Source organism: Pseudonaja textilis, chromosome 4 (genome assembly GCF_049901715.1).
Source record: "Pseudonaja textilis isolate UNSWEBS1 chromosome 4, rPseTex1.2, whole genome shotgun sequence".
Classification (NCBI taxonomy): domain Eukaryota; kingdom Metazoa; phylum Chordata; class Lepidosauria; order Squamata; family Elapidae; genus Pseudonaja; species Pseudonaja textilis.
The window spans coordinates 93,749,652-93,776,418 of record NC_141993.1 but is presented as its reverse complement, the minus strand read 5'-3'; the positions used below and the strand labels follow the sequence as shown (position 1 = coordinate 93,776,418).

Genomic DNA, 26,767 nt, shown 5'->3' with positions numbered 1-26,767 from the left:
AGATTCCCATTCTGAAGAATGAAGCCATAATATGTTATTAGGTGTTTTATTTCTAAAATGTTTCAAAAGTTGGCGACTCTGGGTGGGGGACTACAACTTATAAAAAGGAAGAAAAGAAAAACAAGAAAGCAAAAGGCGACACACAAGGGAAGGGCATTTGAGGCTGGGGATAACGAAGAGGCGCATCTAGACCCACAGGTGTGTGTGTGTGTCGGGGTGGGTGGGGTGAGCCAGGCCTGCCCAGCACTAAGAGGGCCAGAGTCATCGGGACACGGGAGGGGTGGCAGGCGAGTGCCTCTCCCAGGTCCCACCAGAGGGCGCTGCTTCCGAGGGCCCCCCTCCCCTGCCTGTGACCGGCCCTAGCCTCTCGGGTCAGTTTCCAAAGGCACCTGAGAAGCAAACCTACAACTCACGTCACCCAGACATTCGTAGCCTTGCAGCCTCTCCCCCATTAGCAGGGGGTTCCCAAGAGAAAGAGGGTTTCATTGGATCCTTCACTTGCCTTCGGGACGATACTGAGCCACGATAGTGACGGACTGACCGGCGTTTTTCAAGGCAGCGGCTGCCTCTTCGTGGGTTGCAGCTTTGAGGTCCACGCCATTTACCTGAATAGCAACGCAAAGGAGACGTCACTCGCATCAGGACGTGGATGTCCCCAAATCAACCAGCTTGGAACCCAACCCAGCCTCTTGCAGACAGCCAAGCTGCCTCCTGGTGGGTCACGGAGGCCTCCCCCCCACGCCCTCCTTGCCAGGCAGAGCCCCCTACAGTCTGGGGGCCCTTGCCAAGAAGACGCCCCCTCCCCCTGCAGCCCAAGGAGGCCCAACCGGCGTCCTCCAGTGCAGGCTCTTACCGAAATGATGCGGTCTCCTTTCCTGAGCTCCCCACTGAGGTCTGCAGGCCCACCAGCAAGGATGAAGGAGACAAAAATCCCCTCCCCGTCCTCTCCCCCCACAATGTTGAAGCCAAGTCCGGTGGAGCCCCGATGCAGCACCAGCTTCCGTAGCTCCCTAAAAGGACAAACAAGTTACAGCCACTGCAGCCTCGGCATAACAGCCGCCAAAGGTGCACAAACTCAGGACAGACATATACACAGATATATGCATCTATAAAATTTATATAAACCTATTTCAATCCATATTTCTTTATAATCATCTATGTAAAAGATTAACAATAGAAGATTATAACCTATATAGTTCATCATCATCTCAAAATCAAATTATTAGTAATCACCTCTTTTCCAAATGAAACATGTATACTTACATAAAAATTAGCTCACTCTCCAGCAGTATATGTTAATAATAATAATAATAATAATAATAATAATAATAATAGTAATAATAATACTTTATTGTCATTGTATGTATATACGCGGTATACACATTCTGCGATGTAGCTAGAAGTGCTGTACTGGCTGTGAAGCTCCCCTTCTTCCAGGCACTGATGGTCGTGAGTCAAGGAAAGCCTGTCATCCATTGATGGAATATTCCTTCTGGAGAGGTGTGAGCTATGCTGCAAAGCCTCAGTCGGCCTGACGAGAGCCTTCCTTCCCTTCCCTTCCTTCCTTCCTTCCCTTCCGTGCAGTGAATGCCCCCCCCCCCACTCTCAACCAGGCGCCTCCTTCCCTTTGGGGTGCCCTGCTCTGCCAGCTATCTTCTCCCCCCGCCCCCAGGGCTCAGCCACACCCGGTGACCTATTGCAGAGATGGTTGAAAAGGCAGGGACTCTTCCTACCTGGTGATCTTGTCTTCTCCCAGCATTGCCTTAGGAACAGGTGAGTATCTCCCCGGCGAGGCTGGCGGCAAGGGCTGGCCCAGGTAACTTGATGGGCTGACATGGTTCTCCGCAGGCGGGGAGTAAGCTGGGGAGGGGGAGGGGGAAGGTCAGTCAGACGAAGATGCCCTCTGCTGCCCGGGGCCCCAGTTGGCAGAAGCTGCCTCTTCACCTGCCCAGCACCTCTGCGCTATGGATGCTGAAGGCAAAGAGTGACCTTCTCAGCTCCACTTCCACCTCCAGGCCAGATGACTTGTGGGGGGAAGCCCAAAACGAACCTTGGAGGATCTCCATCCCCAACCCAACGAGGAGCCACTGCTAAGCGCCTGGACAGCTAAGTTCTGACGGTCTGCCCCGGTCCCCCTTAATGCCAGGGCCTGCCACCAGGCCCACCTGCTCCTGCCAGACGTACGGGGGGAGGGTGGGGGGAAAGAGGAGAGTGCCGTTCCCCCCTCCCAGCCACACTCTGCTGCCCTCCTGGCATCCGCATTTAGGCAGCCGTGGAGGCAGCCCGGCCGGCATTGGCTGCCGGATGCCCATACAGGGACCTGGGTTGTCTAACCTCAGAGTGCCAAACACAGACTCTGCAGTCCCGCCCCACTCCCCCACTTGGTGCCAGGTAGGGCCACAGACCCCGGTGCTGGCCACTGAATGTTAAGAGCACCGCACCGCTCGGCAAGAAAGGATTCATTCCACATACAGTGTATTTGCCAGCACAAGCGCCCCCCCAGCCCCCAGCCGTGAAATCTTCGTTTGTTTGGCTGTGGGAAACTTTGGAAGAGAAGCTGAACCTGCAGGTCCTGGTGGAGAATCTCCAAACGGGGGCAGAGCCCTTTCTAAACAGGCCCACGGGAGAAAGGAGACAAGGGCCAGGCAGCATCCAGAGGATAAAACCGTCTCAGGAAATGCTCTGAGGACCAGGCCTCAGAGGTGCAAGGAGCTCCTGGGTGGCCATGCAGCGGTCGAGAGGCGGAAGGGGAAGAACGAAAACACACCAATGGGAAACGACTGGATTGCCAGATGGCCCGAGGAATGAAACTCTGGCCGAGGGAGGATAGGGAGACCCCGGATAAAGTGAAGGCGGCTCTGGGTTGTTCAGAGGAGCTGCTGAAGCTGAACCCGTGGAATGTCGGCCTTGGGGGAGCCCTGAAGCGGATCGCAGCAGCCGGAGGACGAGCTGCTCCCTCCCAGCGCTCAGGCTGGGGAGGTGGAGAGCAGAGCGCAGCAGAGCAACGAGGCTCCCTGAGGCTCCTTCGGTTCCAGTAGCAGCCACTCTCCCCACCCTCCCGCAAAGGGAGGAGATGGGTTGCGAGTTCAGGTCTGCTGGGTTCTTGGCTTCTGCTTTGGCTGGTCTGCCAGGGGTACCCCTGGTAGGTCAACCCACGATGCCCTGGCAATGTTAATCCACCTCTCGACCGCCACTCGGTCAGTGGTATGAGCTTTACTTGGGGCCGCCATTGAGAATGATCCCAGAATTACAGCTGGCGCAAACTCACCCGTAGGAAACTACACCAACTTTAAAGTTCCAGGTAGTCCTCATTTTCCAACTGCTAAAGGGAACTGGCAACTCCCTTGAAGCAAGGTGGTTGTAAATGAAAAAAATCCATGCAAGAGCGCCCAACGTATGACGCCAGTTACAGCTGCAGTCCTTAAATGAACCACTCGTGGTCATCAAGCACAATGCCCCATGACTGCGACTCACAACTTCCTGCCTGGCTCTTCCTTGACTTTGCTTGTGGGAAGGTGGCTTGAAGGCCACAAGCGGCAATCACAGGGGGGAGGCGGGATGGTGACTGTTGGGAAGGGGCGCTGGTGGCCAAGCGCCTGGATCTCTATAGTGCAGGGAGGCTGCAACAGCCACAGCATCAAGCGCTGGCATAAATCTGCTTATTTAGCACTGTTATAAATTCAAACGGTTACTGAATGAGCAGTCAGTAAGCGAGGACTGCCCACACTGTAGTGGTTACCAACAGGAATCCAGGCGCAATTCATAGTCCTGATTGTGACCTGGAAGACCTCATGCAGCAGCACAGAGGCCCAGCGGGAAGATCCCGTCAGAAGTGGGGGGGTGGGGGGGGGCGTCCATGTCCTTTGTGCACCCCCCCTCCATCCCAGATGCCTTCTGCAGGCAAGTCAAAGCTCTTGTTCCCATGCGCTGGATGAGGCCTCTGCACTAATTTTTGTTATGTAATTTTATCCTTGCTCAGACCCCCCAGGAATGGGAAAGGCTTCGAGTTATGTTAAACAAACAAATTATTTAATTCTCAGAAAATTTCTGGGTTAAAAGTCATAATTATGCCATTTTGAGAGTAAAGCGTTGGACATCTTCCACCCTTCGTAGAGATGCCCTTCTATCCAGCCAAGCTTCCCATCCTGCGCCTGCAGATTTTCCCAGAGGTTTGCAAAAGTGGCCAGAATCATTTTCTGTCTGCTTGTCATCCTTTCGCTCAAGAACCCATGCAAAGATCTTTTTTCCCTTTTCTCTTCGGTTACTGTATCTTAGCAACATTATGTATGGTTTTGCAAGACACTGGGGCAACAGAAGTGAAAATGCTATTTATTCTTACATGAAAATTGTTGGCACACAGTTATAGAAACGGCTAGTTTATATTATTGTGGAAAAATAAAACGTTGAGGGGTTTGATGTTAATGCTTCAGTCTACTGCAACAGAGGGAGCATCTCCCCCCGTTTCCTCTTTCCCCCCTCACCTCCCCCCCCCACGGGGTCTTCCTACTTGCTTTTGTATTTTTGCATTTTATTCTATAATCTAATAAAATGTTCAAAACAGAAAATAACAAAATGTCCACAGAGAACAAGGAGAGAAAGGATTCTTTTAGTTAATTCTTTTCTAATACAAAACAGCCACCCCAAATCCAAACTTACAGCCAGTGATCTCAGGAGGTGCATAAGCATCGTTTATGAACATGCTGCTGGGCTTTGCAAGTTTCAGATAGACAAAATCGGACGTGTTCTTTAAAGCAGCCACGGCTTCTTCGTGGGTCACTTCTTCTAAACAAACGTTGTTCACCTGGAAGAGGGAGAATGCAAACCAGCTTATCCCTGGAAGAAAACAGGTCTTCCCCAAGGATCACTGGCGCTGCTCTGTGTCACAAGACAGAGAACCCCACTGGCGCCGGCAGACGTTGGACTCTGGCCCAGCAAGTCTCCAGATTGCTGCTATGACCGATGCAAAGCATTAGGACAATAAGGATACAGGGGGAGACTTTTGAAGAATGGAATCAGCCACAGACACAAGGTCAATAATGGTGTCTGCTTCTTTGAATAGACTGGCCAAAAGATGTTACTGACGTAATGTCAACAGTACAACAATTTTATCTGACAAGATAGGAACGGTATCAAAAGGGGATTGATGATTGAGAGACCAAGAGAATGATTTAGAAAAGGATATTTCAATGGGTCTACAGAAGAAACTGGCTGATGCTTTAAAATTTGAAAGAGAAAAACAAATGACAAACCAAGAAAGGGTTTTTTAATAATCTGCCCTATCTGCCACTACCTAGCGTCAAACTCACAGCCACTCAGCCAAAACAGGAGAGCGACCCAGATCATTTTTTTCCCTATTGGATTTATAAGAGACGCTTATTAAAGTCTTGAAAAAGTGTGTGTAAGGAGACCACGAAGTGAAATCAAATCCTGACAATGTTTGAAGGAAAGCAATAAAATGAACTAATACAAAATTGGTTTATTTCATCAAAGTTAAAACAACATATGTTATTATCTCTTGCTACCTTTACAGACTTTCTGTTGAAACCAAGACTGAAAAAATGTTTCATGGATTGGCTTATAGATAAGAAATGGGATATGGGATGGAGAAATGAATATTTGTAAATTTAAATATGAAGAGTTACTAAATGTATTTATACTTCTTGCAACGAAGTCAATTCTTTATGAAATTTTTTATATATATTCTTTCCTTTTTATTCTTTCTTGCTCCTTTTACTCCTTGTCTCTATTCTATTTTAAATTCAGTTTGTATTATATTTTACTATTACAATCAAAATTCTTTACAAAAATATTTACGCACAGCCAAATTTGGAGACACAAGGCCCTTCAGTTTCACACATTCAACTTTTGTTTGCCTTCTAAATACTCCTCCACCCTTTGGAATTGGGTGCACCGGCAGAGGCGGCGTGTGGGCACTACGCAAACAGCTTTATTCCCTTGAAATCCCTTCAATCTCTCTACTCTGCGGATGGGGAGGGCGAAGCAAGCAACCTCCGTAGGCAATTTCTGCTTCGCCTGACCCGCCTTCTCCCTCCCTCTGCAGCTCGCCACAGCCAGCTGCCCGCAGGATAACTCACCATGAGACAATTCAACAATTCAATTTAATTATTTAAAATAAATAAAAAATGGTTTTAATTTTTGTCATTCGCATTTCATTTGCCCCTCATTTGGCATCCTTTCTTTAATGATTCTATTCTACCATTTCTTCAATATTAGTGCAACTCTTGTCCTGCGGCGAGTTGGCCCTGGCGAGTAGTCCTAGACTCTTCTCCCTCCCCCGGCCCCAGCCGAGCAGGATTAGAGAGGAAGGCGTTTCAAGAGTCTGCCCATAAAAAGCAAGTTGGTCATGCTGGCAGTAGGCAAAGGATCAGGCAAAGGAGAAACTGCCTACAGAAATTGCTTGCTTTTTTTTTTTTTTTACTTTTTCCCAACTTACAGAGCAAAGGTGGGACGGGGGAGATTTCAAGATAGCAAGGTAAGCTGTGTGTGCATCCTGTGCCCACAGTATCTACCCCCAGGCTGCCAGTGTAATTACGTGGCTCTTAACTCTCTTCCTCTCCGATCTGCCTGGTTTGCAATGGGGGCAGAATGAAAACACCACAGGTCGGGCACAAGACAATGCAGACCGACTGTAACAGTGACCGTGTGACAGAGGGAGGCTTAGATGTCGCAAATGGATGCAAGTTGGCCGTAAAGGCATTTTTTTCAGCACTACTGTAACTCTGGTCCTTGATCAAGGGGTCAATAAGCAAGGACTACCTTTAAATGCAATGCAAAAGACACAGCGATAAAGACTAACTTGGGTGGCTTGAAAAGGGGACTCCAAAGGCTCCATGATTTTGAGGGTTCACTGTTACCCCCAGACTGGGAGCTGGGGGCCTCCGGACTCCCCTTGCGGAAGAAAGGTGGGGGAGGGGTACGTCTCTGGCTCCCGGCTGGAAGACCAACGTCATCTGGGCTAAGATGGGCGCTGACCTGTCCCTGCTCAGAGAAGTCGGTGTAAAAGACCAACCCAACGTTTCCCAGCAAACAAAATCAAATCCATAAATATAGGAAGCAGTGAAAAAAACCTTGGTACACGGCAGCCTCCTGAGAACTGAGAGTGAGTCAGCCGTGTCGTGAAATTGCGGAAAAGGCAAACGCAGCTTTAGAATGCAACAACAGAGGCGCGATTTCCAAACTATAGAAACTAATTATTCCACTTGGTTTTGTCTTGATTGCGTTCGTCTCAAGCACAGGGCCTGACATCAAACTGGAAGCAGCGATGAGAAGGGCAGGACAGGCGACCAGCTATGCATTTGTGTACGAGCACAAGGGCCTAAATAATCCCCTCTAACCCTAAAATCCTATGAAACCACCCCAGAAAACGATAGACGCAATGGAACTGAAAGAGCATCAAGAGGCTGGTGACTCTCAGCTCTGCCCCTCACCTAGAATGGCTTGTGCTTGTGTGTGTGTGTGTGGGGGGGGCTTCCAAGTCTTCAAATGCAAGTGGGAGGGGTGATTCAGGAACAGAGGAAGGAGGCAAGGCCAAAGACAGAACGCGGGGGGAGGAGAACAGCCTCTCGGGGGAAGGAGTGCACGCCTGGAATGGTGAAACATGGAATCCGGGAGTTCTGGATTGGGCATTAACTGGGGAGGCCTTGGTTACTGGCTGAGGGCGCTTTTGACCTGCTCTACTTGGTATTCCAACTGGCCTTCTCATGGATGCGACAGCTGCACCCACTTAAAATCAGCCATAAAAAACACAGCCTTTTGCAACAGCCTAGATAAATGTTATCAGGAATGCCTCTCTCCAAGTGTCAGGGAGGTCACGTGGTAAGACCCTTCACACAACCAGCACACAGATACACTGAATAGTAAAATGTAAGGTTTACTTCCTGTAAACGGGGAAACAAAGTCCAACAAACAGTCCAAATCATACACGGTTAAAGCAGTTAGTATTCAAAATAATCAGTCCAGAGATAATCCAAAAATGAAGTCCTTTTCTTTACCAGTATCATAAACAAAGTTCAGTAAACGGAGTTTGCTAACAGTTGCAAGACTCACAGCAATTCAAGCAGAATAGGCAAAAGGAAATGCAAAAACCCCCAAACAAACCAGGTTTCTGGCTCCATCTTATGGCCGTTGGAGGAACCTCAGCCAATCACAATTACAACATTCTCTTAAAGATGCAACAGTATTAAATGACTATCCTGGTTTATATATTGCCAATCCAACTGTTAGGTGACTATTCATTCCTAACAGGCAACTAACCTGCCAGCCTTCACCCCAGCCTCCTCCTCCTCGGAGCCCCCGAGTGTCCTAGCAAGGCTAAAAGAGAACCTCCCAAAGGAAGGGTGGAAAAAGCCAGAACAGATCTAAACTCACAGCCATCAGCTTGTCTCCGATCTGTAGCCGCCCGTCCTTATGTGCAGCTCCGCCTTCGATGATCTTGGTGACGTAGATGCTGTTGTCTCCGGGGATGTGCTGGTTGCCGACCCCCCCAGCGATGCTGAACCCGAGACCTGCTTCAGGGGAGCGAAGGTCGTCAGCCTCCCCACACAAACAATGGGGCAGTGACTCAGGACCCTCCCTGGGACCCCCAACAGCCCTGCCTCGTTCATGCTCAAGCAGGGACTTGGCCAGGGGCCCACTGGGACCCCCGCCCCCAGGAAAGGGCGCTCTCTGCAGGGTGGGGAAGGGGAGACCCTCTTTGCTGGGGTGGGGTGGGGGGAAATCACCCGGAGCGGATGACAAACCTTTGGGCCCTTTCACCAGCTTTATGTCCACCATCCTTTCCGTGGTTTGCCTCCTCCTCTTGACAGACAGGCGGACCATGGAGCCCGCCTCCTTCAAGGCTTCCACAGCTTTGCCGTGGGTCACATCGTGGACGTCCACCTCGTTCACACGCAAAATGCAGTCATTCACCCTGCACGGGGAGAGGGGAGCCTTCCAAGATTCAGCACTAGTGGGGGTGGGGGAAGGAGGGGAGCACAGGTCTCCCAGGCGCAGATCCGAATGCTCTGACTGGGGGCCGATCGAACACGGAGCAAAGCAGCCCCCCCTTGCCTTCCCCCTCCCTCTCTGGAGGAAGGCTGCTTGCCCTGTGTGCAGCCAGACTGCCTCCCTGGTCCAGCTGGGGTGACCCCTGCCTGCGTCCTCCCAGGACTGCCCCCCCATGCTCAGCTAAAGCTGCCCGCTTCCTTCCACCGCTGTCTCCCCTTTTGGGGCTCCCGCTCCCAGTCCGTGGGGAAGAGGGAAGACAAGGAACAAAAGAAAATTTATGAACCAAGCCTAATGGCCACGACAGGGCACTTCCTGTAGACATCAGCATAGACTAAACAACTTTTAAGATCTGCTCCAGGTGTGAATGTTGCCTCGTTTCACAGTGAGACATTTCTTGGAATATAGAGCACCAGTAAGAACTGTAACTGGGTGAAAAGATCAACGCAGCGGTTGAATTGCTTTAGACCGCACCACATGAAGCTGTGCAAAGGCCCTGGCAGCCCCCGGCCAGGAGTCATGAGCCGAGAAGGACCCCTGACCACCCAGTTCGACTCTCATGGAAAACGGCCCTGCTTCCATCCCACCTGTGGCTTCATCGTAGTGCTTCTCTAAATCACAAAATGCACAATAAGCTTGTTATCCTGCACTGACAATGCATTTGTTTGCTGGTCGGTTCCCCAGGGGCTTGACAGAGGTGGCACCCAACTGCTCCTCCATGCCCTGCTGCAGAGGAAAGGGGGCCCCGTGCCAATCGCATCTTCCCCAGCACACAACGAAGCTACGGGGCCTCTGCTTGCATAGATGCGCTTGAGCCAACCCAACCCAGTCAAGGGATAAGCCCGCCCTACAGAAACGACTGCCAAGCGCTGCAAGAGTCTCTGAAGGGCCGTCAGGGTTTGGTGTCCCTTTCCGAAAGAATCAGAGTTGGGAAGGACCTCAGAGGTTCTCTAGTCCAACCCACTGCTCAACGGAAGGCCCAGCAAAGGAAACTCCTGCAGCTGTCGAAGGGGAGAAGCTTCAACCTCTTTTCTTAGAGCCTTCGTCCACCGCTCTCAGCCTGACCTCCGTGTCTTTTTTCCCCAACAACCAAGATAACTGAAAAACTTAATGTCGGTGTCAAAGAGCCACCGAGACAGCCTTTCAAAGGGAGCCAAGCTCCCAAGCTTCCCTATTCCGAAATAAACAAAATAAAATGAGAAAAGCCAGGCAGGTTTAATCCATTGACAACAATATTGCACGGGGGAAAAATGATTTACAAAAACAAGTTGACCCACTGAGTTCCCTCTTTATCAGGTGGTTTCTGTATTCGTTCTGAACACCCCCCCAATCCACTGATGGGTAGTGGAAAAAGATTCTTGTAAAGAAAGAATTTTGTATTTCCAATGGGAAGATTTCTGGCTTCTTGAGCTGGAAAACTTAGCTGCTGCCCCCCAAAGACAGGTGCACAGGGACTAGTAACTGCTTTCTTTTTGCAAGTGACTGACCAAAGGCCGTCAGTTCTTCTGCACTCTCCCAGGGGCCACAGCACGGGCTCGCTCTTCAGCCCAGGGCTACCCAACATTGCCAGAAAAGGGACGGAGGGGCTGCTGCTTCCCAGGCCTGTCAATGACCAGCAGCTGGCCAGGAGAACTGGCTCGAGGACAGTCACCCTGGGGTCAATTCAAGGCAGGCGTTTAACTGGCCATGGGCTGCCTTAATAGGAGAACTGCATCCAGGCTTCCAGACGGGGGCTGGGGTTCTGGGCTGCCTGCCCGGAAGGACAAGGAAAGCAGAGCAGGCTCAGAGGAGGGCGGCTGGGAGGGTTCCCAGACTCCTTACGCACAACAACGGAAGCCCCCATGGGTCTCTGTGCAGGTGAGCTTCTCACAAAGGAGAGAGAGAGAGAGAGGGGGGAGGGGGAGAGAGAGGGAGGGAGGGGGAGAGAGAGGGAGAGGGAGGGAGGGGGGAGAGAGGGGGGGGAACTGTTGCCCTGAAACCGACAGCAGCAGCTCAAAGACCAACGGATTTAATTTCTAAAAAAGGTCTCAAACAACTTAGAACTTCCTGACAATAACAGCCATGGAGCCGTGAGACGGCCTGGCTAGAACAACTGCGGAAAGCTTCCAGAACCAGCCCTCAGCCCCAGCCCAGCCCCTCGAGTTGCTCTAGCGCAGGAGTTCCCAGCTGGGGGGGCAAAAACTTGGCCTCCGATTGATAAAACTATAGTATATGTGTATAATTATATGCACATCATTATTTATTTTTTCAAGGGGTGTGAGAATATATCAGAAGCGTTCTGGGGGTGTGGAGTATAGAAACGCTTGGGAACCCACTGCTCTAGCAGATTCTGGGGTCTATGGTCCAACTGATACCCTCTACAGCGTAATTACAGAGTAGTTACTGGGCAAATCCAGAAAAATGGGCTAATTCAATAACCAGGCTTAATGCGTTGTATGAATACAACCCGTCAGAGAGAGAGAGGAAGGGCAATCAAGGTGCCACTGAGGCAGGCCACATCCCCACAGCCACCCAGCTGTTCTTTGCAGGTTCTGCACACCTGATAGGAAGGCCCCCCCGGGGGGGGGGAGAGAGAGACCTACCGCAGCCTCCCGTCTTGGGCAGCCGCCCCTCCTGGGATGATCTTTGTGATGAACACGCCAGAGTCGTCCTCCACGTGAGGGTTGTCCGTGCCTCCTGCGATGCTGAAGCCCAGGCCCGAATTGCCCTGGAAAAGCAGCCCACGGTTACCAGCCTGGAGCGCCAGGGTGGCCGAGGGGCCTATCCTGAAGGGGGGAAGGAAGGCCCTGTCCCGGTGGGAGGGGAGAAACCACGCACCTCGGGAGCCCCCCCTCGGCTGGCAAGAGAACCGGCCCCCCCTGCCATGCCGGCTCTGCCCCCTGCAGCTGCCTGCTTCCTCATCAAGAGAGGAGGCCTAAAGAGCCTCCCCCAGGAACTCACAAGCCCTGGCTGGGTAGGCTGAATCGGTGGAAGTGCGGCTGGAAAAGTGACAACCAGGGTTGATAAAACCCTGGGGGTGGTTGCTTAAAAAAAAGGGGGCGGGGAATTGGACTTGCTGGCCAGGAAATGGGGAGCACAGCTTCCCTTGGCATTAAATCCCGCAGGCTGGTTTGAACCGACCACCATTCAAGAGGAGCTGCTCGACAGCCTGCCAGCCTAGGCCAAGATCCCACCCTGGCTTCGGCATGGCCAGATTAACCAGGTGAAGAAAGTCAGAGACCCTGAGCCTGGAACCCGTGGAATGGAGCCACGGGTGCCACTGAGCAGGGAAGACTGGCAGGAGCCACTGAGGAGGAGAAACGGGGGAAAGAATGCGGCTTCTTCCCCGTCCGTGGAGGCTGCGGAGTTCTAACTGACAGCAGAATGAATTCACTCACTCGGTGGATTGAAGAGCAGGTACTCACCCTTTCCAGCGTGATTTCTTCATATTCATACTCCGCATCGGTGCCGTTGACCTAAACGAACGCACAAAACATGCAAATGGGGAGGTTGCCGACAACATCCCCTCCGGCCAAGGAGTTAGAGAAGGGGAGTCAAACGCGAGGCCTGGGGGCCCCATGGGGTGCTTCCATCTGGCCCGCGGGGCTGCCCTGGAAACAGCAAAGGACCAGCCCGCAGTACCTCTGCCGGCAAAATCGGAGCTGGGGGGAGGGGGCTGCTTACGGCCCTCCCTACCTCCGTTTTTGCTGGCAGAGGTTTGCAAGAGGCCATCGCAGCCCGAAACAGAGCTTGGCAGCCCGCTTTCCCTGGCAGAGGCCTTGGGCCCCCACAGGCATCCCTGAGACGAGCGGTGTTGAGCTGGCCATGCCCCCTGCCCCCCCCGGCCAAACAGAGCCCTGATGCGGCCCTCAATGAAATCGAGTTTGACCCCCCCCTGATTTAGAGGCAGAGCAGCCCCTCCCCAGTGTTGTGCCTAGAGGACTGACCCCGGTCTGTAGTAGGCTCTCCCTACTCTCAGAGTATATTCATGAAGTGGAATAGACACGGTGGTAAGATCAGCCAATGAATAGGCACAGCAACTAAGTCAGCCAATGAGGACTGTTTGGAAACTGACTAGAAGTAGCCTAGGCGTGGCTCTATACATTAATCTCTGCAGCTCTGAAGCTATGTTGAGCTCTGAGTCTGTCTATTGAAAGAGAAACTAACTTGCTTGCTTACTTGCTGGGAACTAGAGCTCTGCTCTGAACCTGCAATGTCTGCTTCTGTTTGAGTTTGTTCCATGTTGGAGAAATCTACAACTGGTATTGTAAAATTTATGTGTTTACAAACAAATTAAATGAAGCCTCAGCCACCTGTGTTTACTTTTCTGGCGCTGAATTTATGCTGCAATACTCTGACCAGCTGCCCCTAGGAGTACCTTCCACGCCCCAGTGCACAGCACCCAGCCTTGGGGTGGCCCCAGATTTGCCACAGGAAATAGAAAACAAATGGGATCCCCATTCTCGGTCCTGGAAATGATCGGGCCAAGAAACCCCATTCGAGAGTGGGCATTTATTACGCAGAGGCTGGAGAAGCTCCTGGCTTCGAACAATCAATGAGATGGTAATCGGGGGGAGCTCGGGGGACCCTGCTTTTTGTAACAGAACAGGATTCTGGGTGTTCCCTGTTAAACCCCACTGTTTACAACACAAGTAGGTGGAAGCGTATTACGGCTTGAACAAAGACCTTTTAGGACTTCCCAAAACAGTTGCTGAGATTGACACCCCCACCCCCACCCCAAAAAGATTTAAACATTATTTCCAAAGAATTTGGATTTTCCCAGTGCACCGTCAGGCGAGGGGGACAAGAACACAGCCGCTGCACTGGCGACAGAGGGGAGTGAAGACACTTCTGCTCCAAGCTGCCCAGGTTTACCTCCCGGAGGGCAAAAGAAATTGGTGGGTGTGACCTCTAAATCACTGGCCATAACTGGTGGGAACTACTGAGAGCTGGGGGGGGGGGGGGCAGGGAATCTGTTCCCATACTTTAAAAAGGGGGCATTGACACTGGTACTTGGGAAAATCCCACAAAAGCTGATGGAGAAGGGGGGGGGTGCCAAGGGTCTCAGAGGGAACTGCAGGCCCCACTGCCACAAGCCCCCGGGCACCCCAGCCCCAGAATAGTGCCAGGAAGAGGGGACTGGAAGGGCTGGGAGAGAAAAGCCCCGCTCCCCCCGCCCCCCAGGGAAAAAGAGAGAGAGAGAGAGAGAGAGAGACTCTAGGTGAAGGCATGGAGCACCCAAGAGGAAGGCAGAGCCCGACAGGGGAAGCTTCTTCACAGACGCCCAAGCTGAAGAGGAGCTCTTCCCAGAGTTTGAGCTGGGAACCAGGGGAACTGCTTGCCTCATGGGTGAGGCAGGTTGGGGGGGGGGGTCTCCAGACTGAAGGGTTTCAAGCCAAGAAATGGACAGCTCTTTGGGATGGCCTGAGGATTCCTATCCTAGGGAGGGGGTTGAGCTGGAAGACCCCTGAGTGCCCTCCAACTTCTATTGTTCCCAGAGGCCTCCGGTCGCTCACCGGGAGAAATCGAAGGCTGAACTAGAACCGCCTTCGGTCTGATCCAGGAGGCCTGTTCTTATTTTGTCGGGTTCTTTAGCTTTATTGATTTTACTTGGAAAAGAAAGGCGACTAACGAAGCAGCCCACAGGCCCAATTCCTCCTGCAGAAACAGGGGCCGGTGGTCCCGGGAGGCAAAATCCAGGACCCCTTGAAAAGCTCCCCCTTCCTTGCAGGAGGGGCTTTGATCTGCATGTTCCATCACAGGCCCTCCCCGGGAGACCTCAGAGGGAGGGCACGGGAAGAGGGCCGAGAGTGGGGAAGTGGGCCCAGACTTTTCCCCACAGCCAAAAGGGGAAAAGAAACCGGACCGGCACCTGAGGAAGAAAGGAAGAGGAGCCACGAGGAGTGGTCAGAAGGCAGGCTCCGAGTGCAAGGGAGGGCCTGTAGTCCTAGGCAGCGTGAAGGCCCGGAAGCAGCAGCCGAGCTGCGGATGGAGAGAATAACTCTTCACCTCAAAGGTGCCTCTAACTAGCACAAACGGGGATCGCCGGAGATGGGGTGCGGGGACAGGCTACGGGCCAATAAACCCCGGGGGCATCCACCTCAAGGACATGACATCCCCGAGCTTTTACCCAGAAGGAGACACAGGATGGCTTCATGGCGGATGGGCTCGATATTCCCGGATTTTGGGGCCAGATGGCTCTGGGGGAGGCTGTTCTGCAGGCAGTCCTCGAGCTGGGACCAGAATTCCCATCGCTAAGCGATGCCCTTTTAAAGGACTTCAGTCAGATGAGCACATCCCTTGGCGATGGGGATGCCTTTGTTAACTGAATCCCACCGACTGTTAGACAAGAGGTCCGACTACGGCCTGGTCCCACCCAGCCTCGAGGGAACCTTGGGAAGGTGGGGGCTGCTTCCTCTTCAGCTCCCCTGCCATGCCAGCCACCTGACCCTCTGCTGCTCTGGCCGGCCTTCACCTGTTATGGCCCCTCAGCTGCCAGCAGAGCTAGCAGCAGAGTCAGGCGAGGCGGCGGCTGAGGGGGAGCCTGGGCCGGCTTCAGAGCCTTTCGGAGGCTCAGCTAAGGAAACAGCATCAGAGGCAGAGCCAGTCGTCCTTCCACCCTCCCCCAGGTGGAGAGGCAGCTGCCTTCAGGGCTTGAGCTGAGGGAGTGAGGGGGAGGAACAGATGGGGCCCCGTGCTAGATGAGTGGGTGCATGGAGAGGAGGGGAGGGGAGAGGCAATACGCCTGGCTCTCAAGGAAGAGCAGCTATGGATGCCAGCCGGCCCCTCCCTGGCTGGGAAATAAATAGGAGGGGGTTGGGAGAGGCTGGTGGGTCACTTTTAGGATACAGCAAGCAAGGTCTAGTTCTTGGCCAGGTCTGTTGGGACTACTTACATTTGCTTTTTGTTTATCCACACGAATAAAAGACTGTCCCTACCCTGTTGAAAGGGGGTTTGTTTTTACTCGTGAGTAAGCGGCTTGTCATTACTTGCTAAGGCTGGGTCAGAACATCACCCTTCTGGGGGTCAGTATAGCCAGCAGTGGCAGTGATGGGGTGGAGTGGGTGGGTGGGGGTGGGAGCTGCAACGCTGGTCATGGGACGCCTGGGGCGTGGCAGTTGCCGTAGCTCCGGGCATCACCGCCAACCCCTTTCCTGAGGGGATGCTGAATGAAAGGCTGAAACTCGGGGGCCACGCAAGGAGGGTGGGCGCTGCAGCAGAGAAGGAAGCTCAGTCCTACAAGCGGGCAGCAGCATTTAATGGAAGGGAAGGGGGGGCGCCTGCCCACTATAGCCTCCATTTTGAACCAGCTGAGTTGAGAGGCCCAGCCCAATCCGGTCAGTTCTTTATCTGCTCACACCCAACCGACAGGATCCGGCCAGGCCAAAGCCTGACGCCCCTCACCTGAACAGAGGCACCTGGGAGTTTCTAGGCAGAGGCCACCTGACCCTCGGCCTCCTATCCAACTCTGGGCTGGGCTGGCTCTTGTCTCGCCCTCCCGGCTCCTTCTTGGGATCCCTGCCCTCACATCAGCCTCTGGGTGACCCCCAAGGACAGCCAGGCAACGGTGAAGTACTCGGGTGGCAGTGAAGGGCTTCTGGGTGGAGGGAAGAGCACAACTGGTGCACCAGAGGGAAGGCCCTTCTGGCCACAGACGCCACCTGCCCTTCAGGCAGAAGCCGGGAGTCCAGGATGGCTCCCCCAAACTGCGCATTAAGACCCTCCATCCAAGACCAAAGCTGAAAACGTCCCGGACGCTGCAGGGACTGAGCGGAACCGCCCCATCTAGACCCGAATCGCCTCCAGAGTCTACGACCGGACGCTGCCAGCTTCAACTGCGCAACCCAGCACATTGAGCTTCATATCCGACTCCTCTCAGCACCCTGATGATGCCAAACGCTGATCTCATGGGTGATGTTAGCCAGAGGTTTCCTGTTGACGCTGAACAAGGACGCCCTGCGGAAGTTTGACCCTAACCTTCCACGCCCACCAACCTCGCTTCCCCAAGTCTTCATGGGAGACCTACAGACCAGGGCAAAGGCCAAGCGCCCCTTCCCTCTCTGGTGCCGCCATTATCCTGGCTTATCTCTACCCTCTTTAACTGCGGTGACACCAGACCCAGAGAGCTCAGAAGGATTCCAGCGTTCAGGCAGGGAGAGAAACTTACGTATGTCGGTGTCTCCGGAGTTTCCGTGTTTACCACGACTGGTGGGGGGTTTGCCTTGAAATTAAAAATGCAAAAGTCAGATGAAAAAAAGTCTGGCCCTTCACGCCCTCCCCAATTGTATCCCGCTCAGTTCCTGGGCCCTCTCGCTGCTGCTGCTGCTGCGGTTCTTCCGTCTGAAGCTCCTGCGCTGGTCAGCCATGCAGCCCCACCCCACTGCCCTCCTCACCCCCACCCCAACCCCGGCACAGGAATCTCTGCCCAAAGTAAAATAAAAAAGGATTTCAGAGCAACTTTGTAACATTTTATTTAGGGTGCTGAAAGTCAGAAAGCACCACCAAGTTCAGGTCATACCCAACTTGCCCCCCAAGTCCCAGCAGGCATGGCTAACTATGCCTCCCCCCCCCCCCCCACAAGACCCTCGGCTGGGCCTCTTCACAGAATCCTCATGGAGGAAGGCTCCTTGGAGGAGAGGCGAGCCCCTCATCCGCCCCCCTGCCGAAGGCTCCAACTCTGCCTGGGTCCGGCCTGGGCCCATGGCTCCGAGCCATTTGCTCGGAAGGAGACCCCCTGCAGGAGCCTCCCCAACCAGGCAGGCTTTTGGGGTGAAGAGGGCTACGGCACACCCAGGAGGTTCTTCTGCCTCTCTTCAAGGGCAAAACCACACAGAGTCCTTAGGCGGGGCATGACTAAAGCAGGACGGATTGGGGCCGTGTTACCTTCGACCCCTTTCCCTAACCCGCCAGTTCCCCCATGGACTACAGCATCCCAAGCCCTGCAGAGACGCCCCAGCCTTTCTCTAAGCCGGCTCTGCGTGTAGAGGTACAGGGTGGCTTCTAGTGCGTGTCAAGTTTTTCAACTTTCCGTTTCCAAACGTTAGGGATGCTCAAAAGTTGTGACACACCTTGGGGATTGTAAAGATATTTCTGTTACTTTAATATAATTTAGATGTGCTTGGTAAATAACTACATAAATATCATAATTTTGTAACATTTTGTTTGTTTCATTCCATAGGTTCAGCTGTCTTTCTCTTTTTGTTAAACGTTATTCTGTCTGACAGTGTTAATACTGCTGGCCTCGTTTCCTGTGAGTGTGATAACTGATATGTAATGGCATCTTAAAAAAGAAAAAGACTGGGAACATTCACTCGTATCTGCAACCTAACTGGGTCTGGCAGAGATTTCTTGCCTTCTGAACTTCTAACACTGCGAGACCTTCTCAGGCATGGCCTACTGTTAAGAGAACAAAGAAGTGATGACGCTAGAAACTACCCAGCAGCCAGTCTTGCAAGAGGCATATATCCAAAAGTGCCTGAAAAGTGGGAACAAGAAACAGTTCTTTGTGACCCCAGTTGTAAATTCACCAGTGACAATCATGAAAAAGATCCAAGAGAGCTGGGATCAAGCCAAAAACAGATCTCTTGGTAGAAGAAAGCTAGATGCAAAAGAGACTTTCGCTGTGAAATTTGACAACCTGTTTGACATCCTCAACTGCAAGTGTCAAATGGTTCTGCGTGCTGAATCGGGCTGCCCTGCTGGCTGCAAAAAGGAAGCTCACCTTAAGTCCTAAAGAGACGAAGGTACCATTGCTTTTGTGAAAGGTCAGAGAGACAGGATGGGTTCTTTTGGATCACACCAGATCAGTTTGCCAGATGTGCCTGAGCAGAAATGATTATTCAAAAGGCAGAAGCGGCAAGACAATGAGAGACAAAGGTTCGCTAAAGAAATATAAGCAGAGAAGCATTCCAGACATTTCGATACTGACAAATGAAGTAATAATCTCTTAGGATGAAAATGAAGGACAGACGATGGATGATGAAGATGGAGAGGAATGTGATGGAAGTTATGAGGAAGCTTTAGACCAAACCCACGGGCCCTCTACTTCAAAAGAAAAGACAGAATACCATAGATTAGAAATAACAAATGCCGCTATGCAGAGCATAAGGTACAGTGTTGGTCTACGTGCCACTGTTGCCATTACCACAGCCGCCTTCGTAGATGCTGGCTTGATGACCAAAGAAGACAAGAGACTTGAAGTTGACCACAATAAAGTCAAGAGAGCCCAGGAAAAAATTATGGAGTCCCTAGATCAAGAATTTGATGAGCTCTGTAAGAAGGGTGAAATAGAATGCATCTACATCAACGTTAAACATCCCTGGATTGAAAGCCTGCAGTATGTATTGTTCCAGCTGAAGAAAGCCAGACTGCAAAAGAAGGCTGAAGTAACTGTTGTTTTGCCAGCCATTCAGCGCTCAGCGTGGTACGCTTTCAGTGAAATGATAATCCAGACAGTCTTGGGTTCAAGTGACATTCAGGAGAGGAGAGCCGGTGTGCAAAAGATTGTTGAGGCGTGCAGACAAGGATGCGCCGGGAGATTTTTCTCTATGTGCAAGAAAAATGCCTTTAATCAATGCCAGCACCCACTCTGCTGCAGCTGACTGACTGGTCTGCAGGTGTACACGGGCCACCTTTGGTGTGCAAACTGACTACAGCGGAAATATAGCAGCTCACTGTCAAACCAGTGCAAGTACTACAGTGGCCCTGTCATGCCCAATCAACAGAGGGATGTGTGAAACAGGTCACAGAGGCAGCAAGCAGAGCGCATACACAGGAGGAACGTGTGTGTACCAGAGGCCAAGAAGCAAGTCGGTGGCTGATGTCGAAGAAGGAATCAAAGCAAGAAGTCTATGGGGATTCTCAGCCTTCCAGGTCATGGTACTTTTTCAGGAGGCAACTGGACTTTCTTGAAATGACGCACCTTAAAATGTGCCTTCAGGACTCCTGCCCCACCCTACCCCGTGGGAAGCTGCTTGAGCCGCCTCCCTTTCTTGCAAGGCACCGGCTGCCTCGGCCAACGCTGCATCACCTGCCGCTCTGGGGGCCGAGGCCTGAAAACCCTCTGAGCAGGGGGGCCACCCATCCGTCTCTGTCCCTCCAGGCGGGACCCACATTAACACAAGGCTGCGTTGGGGCACCTTTCTGGCACATGGGTGCAAGAGAAGCCTACCTTGAGGAGGGTCTACCTGCCCGCTGCCCCAATTCCCACCTGGCCAGGAAGGCCGAGCCCTGGTGACAAACCCAAGATGAGCCTCCTGCCCACTGATCTCTGCCTAAAAGCAACCCACATTTATTTTAGATGGTTCACAGCCTTTATCAACCCCACACCCGGTTGTGCTTAGAAAACATAACAAAATATATACGTCAATCAAGCAACCATTGCAAGCCCTATTTCAGAAGCCATTGTTTTTAACGTGGACCATGGAAAAGCGCACGAAAAGCACTCAGGCCCACGCGAGGAGCCGATGCAGCCCCTGGGAGGCTGAGCGGGAGGGAAGGTGGCGGGGCAGGAGGGCCGGACTGGAGTAGAAGCGGCCTCCAAAGGCTGGAGGTGCTAGCACGCCCCCAGGGATGCGCAGGTGCAAAGCAGGAAGCTGCCGCCCCAAGCAGAGTCTGACCACCCCCACCCTCTAACCACGGCTCCACCCAGAGGACTCCAGCTGGGCTCAGGTCGGGGTGTGTGTGTGTGTGGGGGGGGGAACCCAGCTGTTAATGCAACCCAGGAAGGGCCACTGAGCTCCAGTCCATCCTTGAACCTTTTCTCTACCCCCCCCCATTAGAAGTCGGAATACAGGCAGTCCTCGACTTACAACCATTCATTTAATGATTGTTCAAAGTTACAAAGGCGCTGAAAAAAAGGGGGCTTACGGCTGTAGCTTGCATTACAGCTGCATGTATTTGCCACAGTTGCCGCATCCCAGCTTCCGGCCAGCAAAGTCCACGGGGGGAGCCACATTCCTTAACAGCCACGTGTGGTTCACTTAAACAGCTGCAGTGATTCGCTTAACAACCATGGCAGAACGGTGACCCACTTGCTCAACCACAGAAATTCTGGTCTCAATTGGGATCGTAAGTCAAGGACCACCTATGCGCTAGATGCTTCGGGTGCACAAGAGCCCACCCCAAACCCCCACCTCTCCGCAGCTCCTCCTTTAGCACAGCACGGAAACGCGGCAACATCCAGGCTGAGGAGCGCAGCCTACAAGGCAGCCACAGAAACGAAGCCCCCGCCACCAATTAGCAGGCAAATGGCATTAAATGAATAAAAACCTGTGAGATGGAAGATGGGATGAGTGAAGCCTCGGCAGGAACTGGCAGAGCAGAGACAACAACAACAGGAGGAGGAGGAGGAAGAGGAGGAGGAGGAAGAGCAGCTTCTGGTGTCTAAAAGCAGCAATGAAAACGAGTCAAGGGTGAGACCCAAGGCATGCGCCCCAAATGCCAACTCCCGGAGTGGGCGGTTGCCCCCTTCCAGGCCCCTCCTTTGCCCAAAAGAGGCCCGGCTCTCCCTGCCCATGAAACGGATAAAATTACCGCCCCAAAATGGACACAGCCCCCAGGGCACCCCAGCTCAGCCACAAAGGGGCCTTTCTGGTTTTTGCTCCAGAAAATTGCAGCAGCCCCTTTGAGTGACAGGGTTGGAATGCCCCCCCCCACACACACACACACTCCTGCCCCAGGCAAGACCAGTCAATGTTGGGGAGCGGGGGACACATAAATGGAGACCTGCTACCCCAGAAGCAACCCTGTTGGCAGTTCCTAGCAAAAAGAAATTCTTCCTAGAGGCTGACTTGCCACTTCACCCAACTGGCCTTAGGCCCTAAGCCCTCAGGGCGACAGAGAACCCCCCCCCCCCCCCGTGCTCTCAGCTTTGGGGTCTCTGAAGACCGCACTCTCACCACCCCCACAAGCCTGCTTGGTCCAGGGTCCTCCACCCGGCCTCCTCAGAAAGATGCACCAGCGTCCAGGACCAGACCCGGCCTTCCAGACAAGGTCTGAGCTGGACAGGCGAGGGGATCCTGTGCCCTTGTGAATGGATCCCAGGCCTGTCAGCAGGCGCATCTTCACACACTGAGACCTCGTGTGGTTTGTGGACACCCATTCACAGGAACCCCCGCCAAACCAGGTTTCCGCCTCCTTTCCCCCCCTTCCGATACAAGCGACTATAGCGCTGCCTGCCCGTCTTGTTCACTTAGGGCAAATGTTAAACTCCGCCCACATTTCCCTGGTTTTGTGTTACTGGTAATCTAGGCCAGGTGCCCCCAACCCGTGGGCCCGGTGGCAACCCGGCTGGAACTGGGCCACGGAAATGGTGGGCGAGCACCACGTGCGGAGCTGCATTTGTGGACGTGGTGAGTACGCTGGGCAAAATCATCCCCTCCCCCGCCCCCCTCCCCTCGCCTCTGCCGGTCTGCCGAGCCAGGAAGGTTGGGGACTGCTGATCCATGCCGTTCATAAGGCGGCAATGTGGGGCCCGGGCCAGCCCCCCCCCGGAACTCAGGAGCCCCTCTTCCCATGGCCCCACCAGCACTGCCACGGCAGCCTCCGTGACCGACCGGACCCGTTTCCATAGGCTGAACAGGGCTTTATTTCCTGAAGAAGGGAAGCACAGCTAGGTAATCAACTTGGTCACTGCTCATTCAGAAGAACCGTATTATTTAAATCATCATTAATTCCTCCTGCCACAATCTGCAACTCGGAACTATAAAGAAAATTACAAAACGGTGAGATGAGGTTCCTCTGGGCATCCCCTCCCAATGGAAGAACGGGAATCTGCCAGCTCTGGCCTGGCACTCAACGGGCCTCCCAGAGAAACAAGTGGACGCCGTGCCGTGCCATGGAAGTTAGATCCCAGCTCAGCAGCCTTAAAACCTTGACACGGTTCCAGCACAAGGTCTCTTGCAATCGTACAGCCCCTTAACGTTCGTTAAGGATTTTCTCTAGATGTTTTATTCTCCTTTTGGTACGTAAACAATACAGGTAATTCTCGAGTTACAACAGCTCACTTAATGACCATTTGAAATTGTGACATAGCAGTACTTACGACATGATCCAGAGGTTACAAATGTTGCAGCGCCACGCCAGTCGTTCACCCTTACGAATGACCACAGAGGCACTGCAACATTCGCCTGGCCCATCCCCTCCGCTCTGCCCCCCACCCCCCGGCCAGCACTCGCCCTGTGGAGATTCACTGACCGTGGGAAGATCTAGCAAGCTGCCTCCTGCCTGCTTCGTTGCTTCAGGCCTTCAGTGCATTGGCAGGGAAGGGAGGCCTAAAGTACCGTGAGATCACACGGGATCAGCAGTGTGAGATCCCATGCTAGTGATCTCACGGCACTTTAGGCCTCTGTTCCCTGCGAACTGAGGCCTGGACCAGATGCGTGGCAAAAGGCTTTGCAAATGGAGGGAAGGCTTCAGTGCTTCAGGCCTTCCCTCCGCTTGCGGTTTCCTAGCCGAAGCCTGCACGGAGATTGTGTCCCTACAGGCTCCGGTCGTCTTTCCAAAGAGCCTCTGCCAGCGCATCCCTCCCGGGCTCTGTCCATGCCGGCATAGGCTTTGCCCAAGTGTTTGCAAGCAGATTTCACTGCCCCAAAGCCTCCCTTGAGCATGCAAATGTTTTGCGCGCCAAAACTGGAAGCTTCCGGAGGCCACAATCTTGCAGGACTTCGGGCACCCCTCTGCTTTGGCAGGGAACAGGTGCCTGGCGTTGTGTGAGATCATGGCCCACACTCACCGGGACGGGGAGCTTCTGAAGGCTGTGATCTTGCCCGGCAGAGAGGCTGGAGCGAAAGACGCTCCCTGGATCTTGGCAAAGGAAGTGACCCGGTGCGGCAGGATGGGGGGCAGGGGGAAGCCATCGTGGGGAGCATGAGGCCCTGGGTGGTCTTAAGCAGGTGCCCTTTTCGTCACTCGGGAGCCCCCCTCCATGGCCTTCCCCACCCTGAGACACCTCATGTGCACTTCATCTCCATTCGATGAGCGAAGGAATGGGCGAAAGCAGGAAGTTTTCACGTCCATGTTAGGGGTTCACCCCAACGAATCCTAATTGGCCGGTTCCGCTTCCTGTCCTGGCGTCATGAACTCATCCTGTGGCACTGGCAAGATATTCAAGTGTACAAGCATGTCCCCCCAATATCTTTCACCCCTCAGGGAGGCCCGCTGCTCAGTGAGCCCCATGCCCGTTGGCAGAGCTAGGTCCCCCCAACCCTGGGGAAGGCCGGAGGAAGAGAAAGGCAAAGGCAGCGAAGGCCTCTCCCTGGACCTGCCAGTCCACCTTCTGTCCCTGAGAAGGTTCCCTGCCCAACGGGGCTAATGCAAGAGAGGGGTGAGAAGGTTCCTCTGGTCCCCTCGCTACCTGATGGGCTCAGGAAATGTGGCTTCTCCATCGTGGCAGAACGGTCTCTCTCCCCAAATACAGAGGCCGTAACTCCAACCCTGTCACCCTCCGGGCAGGGCTCTTACATATGGGAGTCCTCGGTGCCCCCTTGGCCTGCAGAGCTTTCACTACCCAACGAGATTAACGGGGCGCAGTGATGGGGTGGCCCCCTTGAACTCACAGCTGCTTCTGGATGGTCTGCATTTGCCCATGGCCAAAATAGCCTTTGGGGCTGCCCTGTGGCTGGTACCCCACCTGCAGCCCTGCCAGGGACCATAGCATCTCACAACCGCAACTGATCCCCTCAGGTTCACTTGGACTCCATGCCAAGTCCCCTAGAACAGGGGTCCCCAACCACCGGGCCCCAGACCGGTACCAGTCCGTGGAACATTTTCAACCGGGCCGCTGGTTTGCTGGGTGCCGCCATCTTGTTTCGATGAGAAAGTGCTTCCGGGTGAGCTTTTCCGGTTGGAAAGCGGCGTTTGGGTCCTGAAGGAATCCTCGTGCCTTAGTTTCATCGGGGGGGAGGGGCGGGGGGGGGGCGGCTTCGAACGAAACTAAGGCACGAGGATTCTTTCAGCACCCAAGGCAAGGCGAGCCGAGCGACCGTCCCAAGGTCGTCCCAAAGCCCATCGACAAAGGTACAAAGGAGGAGTTGAAGGTGGCAGGGAGAAGCGAGGGACGGCTGGCTGTCCGGTCGCTCAGTTCGCCTTGCCTTGTCATGCATGCTGATGCCGGTACCGGGCCACGGATCATTTTGTGATGCCGGTACCGGGCCGTGGCACAAAAAAGGTTGGGGGCCACGGCCCTAGAAGACCACAGGGAACCACAACCGGGATGGACTGCCGTCCTCCTTTGCTCAGCTAGCACTAGTTGCCAAGAACGTTCATTGTTGCGCACCCTGCACTCCTGCCAGAAGGATTTTAGTGCCATTCAGAGAGGCCCCGATTTCCAATTCTAGAAAGCTGCAGCTGGACTCAACCCACATTCATTACAGGGGAAACTTTTGGCGCCTCCATCCTCGGGTGGGGTTGGCGGGCCAAGGCCAGGAGATCTTCTTGGCTGTGGCCCCACTGCACTGAGGGTCCCCCTGGAAACCACTTTGCCCGAGTCACGTCTCGCTCTGGCCTGGTGAGGACGATGCTCCCCCGGCTGGTCGAGGCTGCCTCTCCCTAGGGCAGGAGGCACCGATGCTCTGATCTGTTATTAATACAGCAGGGCGCAGTTTGAATTGGCGGCTAAACCTCGATTTACCATGGGAGATTATAGGTTGTTTCTTATGCCAGAAGTCACGCCAGAAATATAGCGGTACAGAAGAACATGCCTTTTGGGGGCCCTGGGGCCTCTAGCCAGAAGGCACCACAGCCCATTGCACCCCAAGGTTGGACCAAGCGTCCCCCAAGGAGTCAGGCCCAGGTGAGACTCCAAGGGGAACCTGGGTCCAACCAACCCCAAAATTCAACATCCTCCAAGCTGCTGGGCAGACGGCTGAAGCCACGGCTACTGCATGGCCACGCAGGAAGACCACAGAGGGGCAGCCAAATGGTGGAGGAGAAACGCCCAAAGGCCGCTGGCGAGACTGACTGAAACACTCTGGCCGGGCTCAAGCATGGTGACGGGGGTGGGTGGGTGAGCTCACCCCCAGCCTCTGCAAAACAGCCGCCTCACCTGGGGAGCTGCTTTTAGAACTGGGCTGGCACGCGGCTGCGGCCTAAACAGCAGATCGTAACGAAAGATGGGAACCTCACTGTGAGGGAGTGAGCAATGTGCCACTTCCATGTTCTTCACGGAAAACAGACGTGAGAGTGACAATTGCAGGGAAGCAGCAGCAAGCGAACAAAAGCCCTTTCGGTCAGTCTCCACGGCAGCCCCCAAGCTGCCCCCAGGCACATTCCAGATACCGAGGGTGCTGCCCCCGGACTCTTTTCTCGGACCAGCTTCCATTCAGAGGGAGGCCTGATCCTTATCTCCACAGGCTTCTGAGGGGGCCAGGAGTCTGCACTCGGGCAGGACCCGCCCAGAAAGCTCATCCTGGCCGGCTGGCACTTCCAATCAGCCTGAGACCAGCCAGCTCCACTGCCTCACTCCTATGCCGTAGTCCAGCACCCTTCCCTCCCAACCCCCGAAGCAGGATAGGGCCCGTGCAATAGGAACCCAGCCTCTGGCCTTAAGGTCCAGTTGCTCTTGGGTTGCAGTTGGGTATAAACAAGCTCCTTGAGGCCCCTCCACAGAGAGTCTGGCCCCACCCTTGCCACTCGCAAGCATCTCATCCAGCTGAGCCTGGAAAAGCTTCCCCTGGACCCCCACACGTCCCCCCAGTCCTGCTCTCCAGAAGCGGCAAAGCTCGACAGGTTGGCGTTACCTGGCTGGAGGGGCCGGGGGCAACCGCCAGGCAGTCCAGGAAGGGCT

At 53.8% G+C, this 26,767-nt stretch overlaps 1 protein-coding gene across 20 annotated transcripts in view; it reads right to left on the bottom strand.

Moving 5' to 3' along the window:
• The window catches only part of DLG1 (discs large MAGUK scaffold protein 1), a 63,991-nt gene that overhangs the window by 19,516 nt on the left and 17,708 nt on the right, over positions 1-26,767 (bottom strand). For 4 of the 20 annotated variants that reach the window (XM_026722250.2, XM_026722252.2, XM_026722256.2 and 1 more), the window contains exons 5-14: positions 21,253-21,366; positions 17,150-17,203; positions 12,408-12,458; positions 11,586-11,710; positions 8,760-8,929; positions 8,389-8,528; positions 4,657-4,801; positions 1,734-1,860; positions 854-1,010; positions 503-605 (exon numbers count right to left, since the gene is read on the bottom strand). In XM_026722250.2, the coding sequence (XP_026578035.1) occupies positions 503-605; positions 854-1,010; positions 1,734-1,860; positions 4,657-4,801; positions 8,389-8,528; positions 8,760-8,929; positions 11,586-11,710; positions 12,408-12,458; positions 17,150-17,203; positions 21,253-21,366 (1,186 nt within the window). The remainder of the gene's footprint in view (positions 1-502; positions 606-853; positions 1,011-1,733; positions 1,861-4,656; positions 4,802-8,388; positions 8,529-8,759; positions 8,930-11,585; positions 11,711-12,407; positions 12,459-17,149; positions 17,204-21,252; positions 21,367-26,767) is intronic. The other 16 variants (XM_026722251.2, XM_026722253.2, XM_026722257.2 and 13 more) reach the window with 5 other exon arrangements.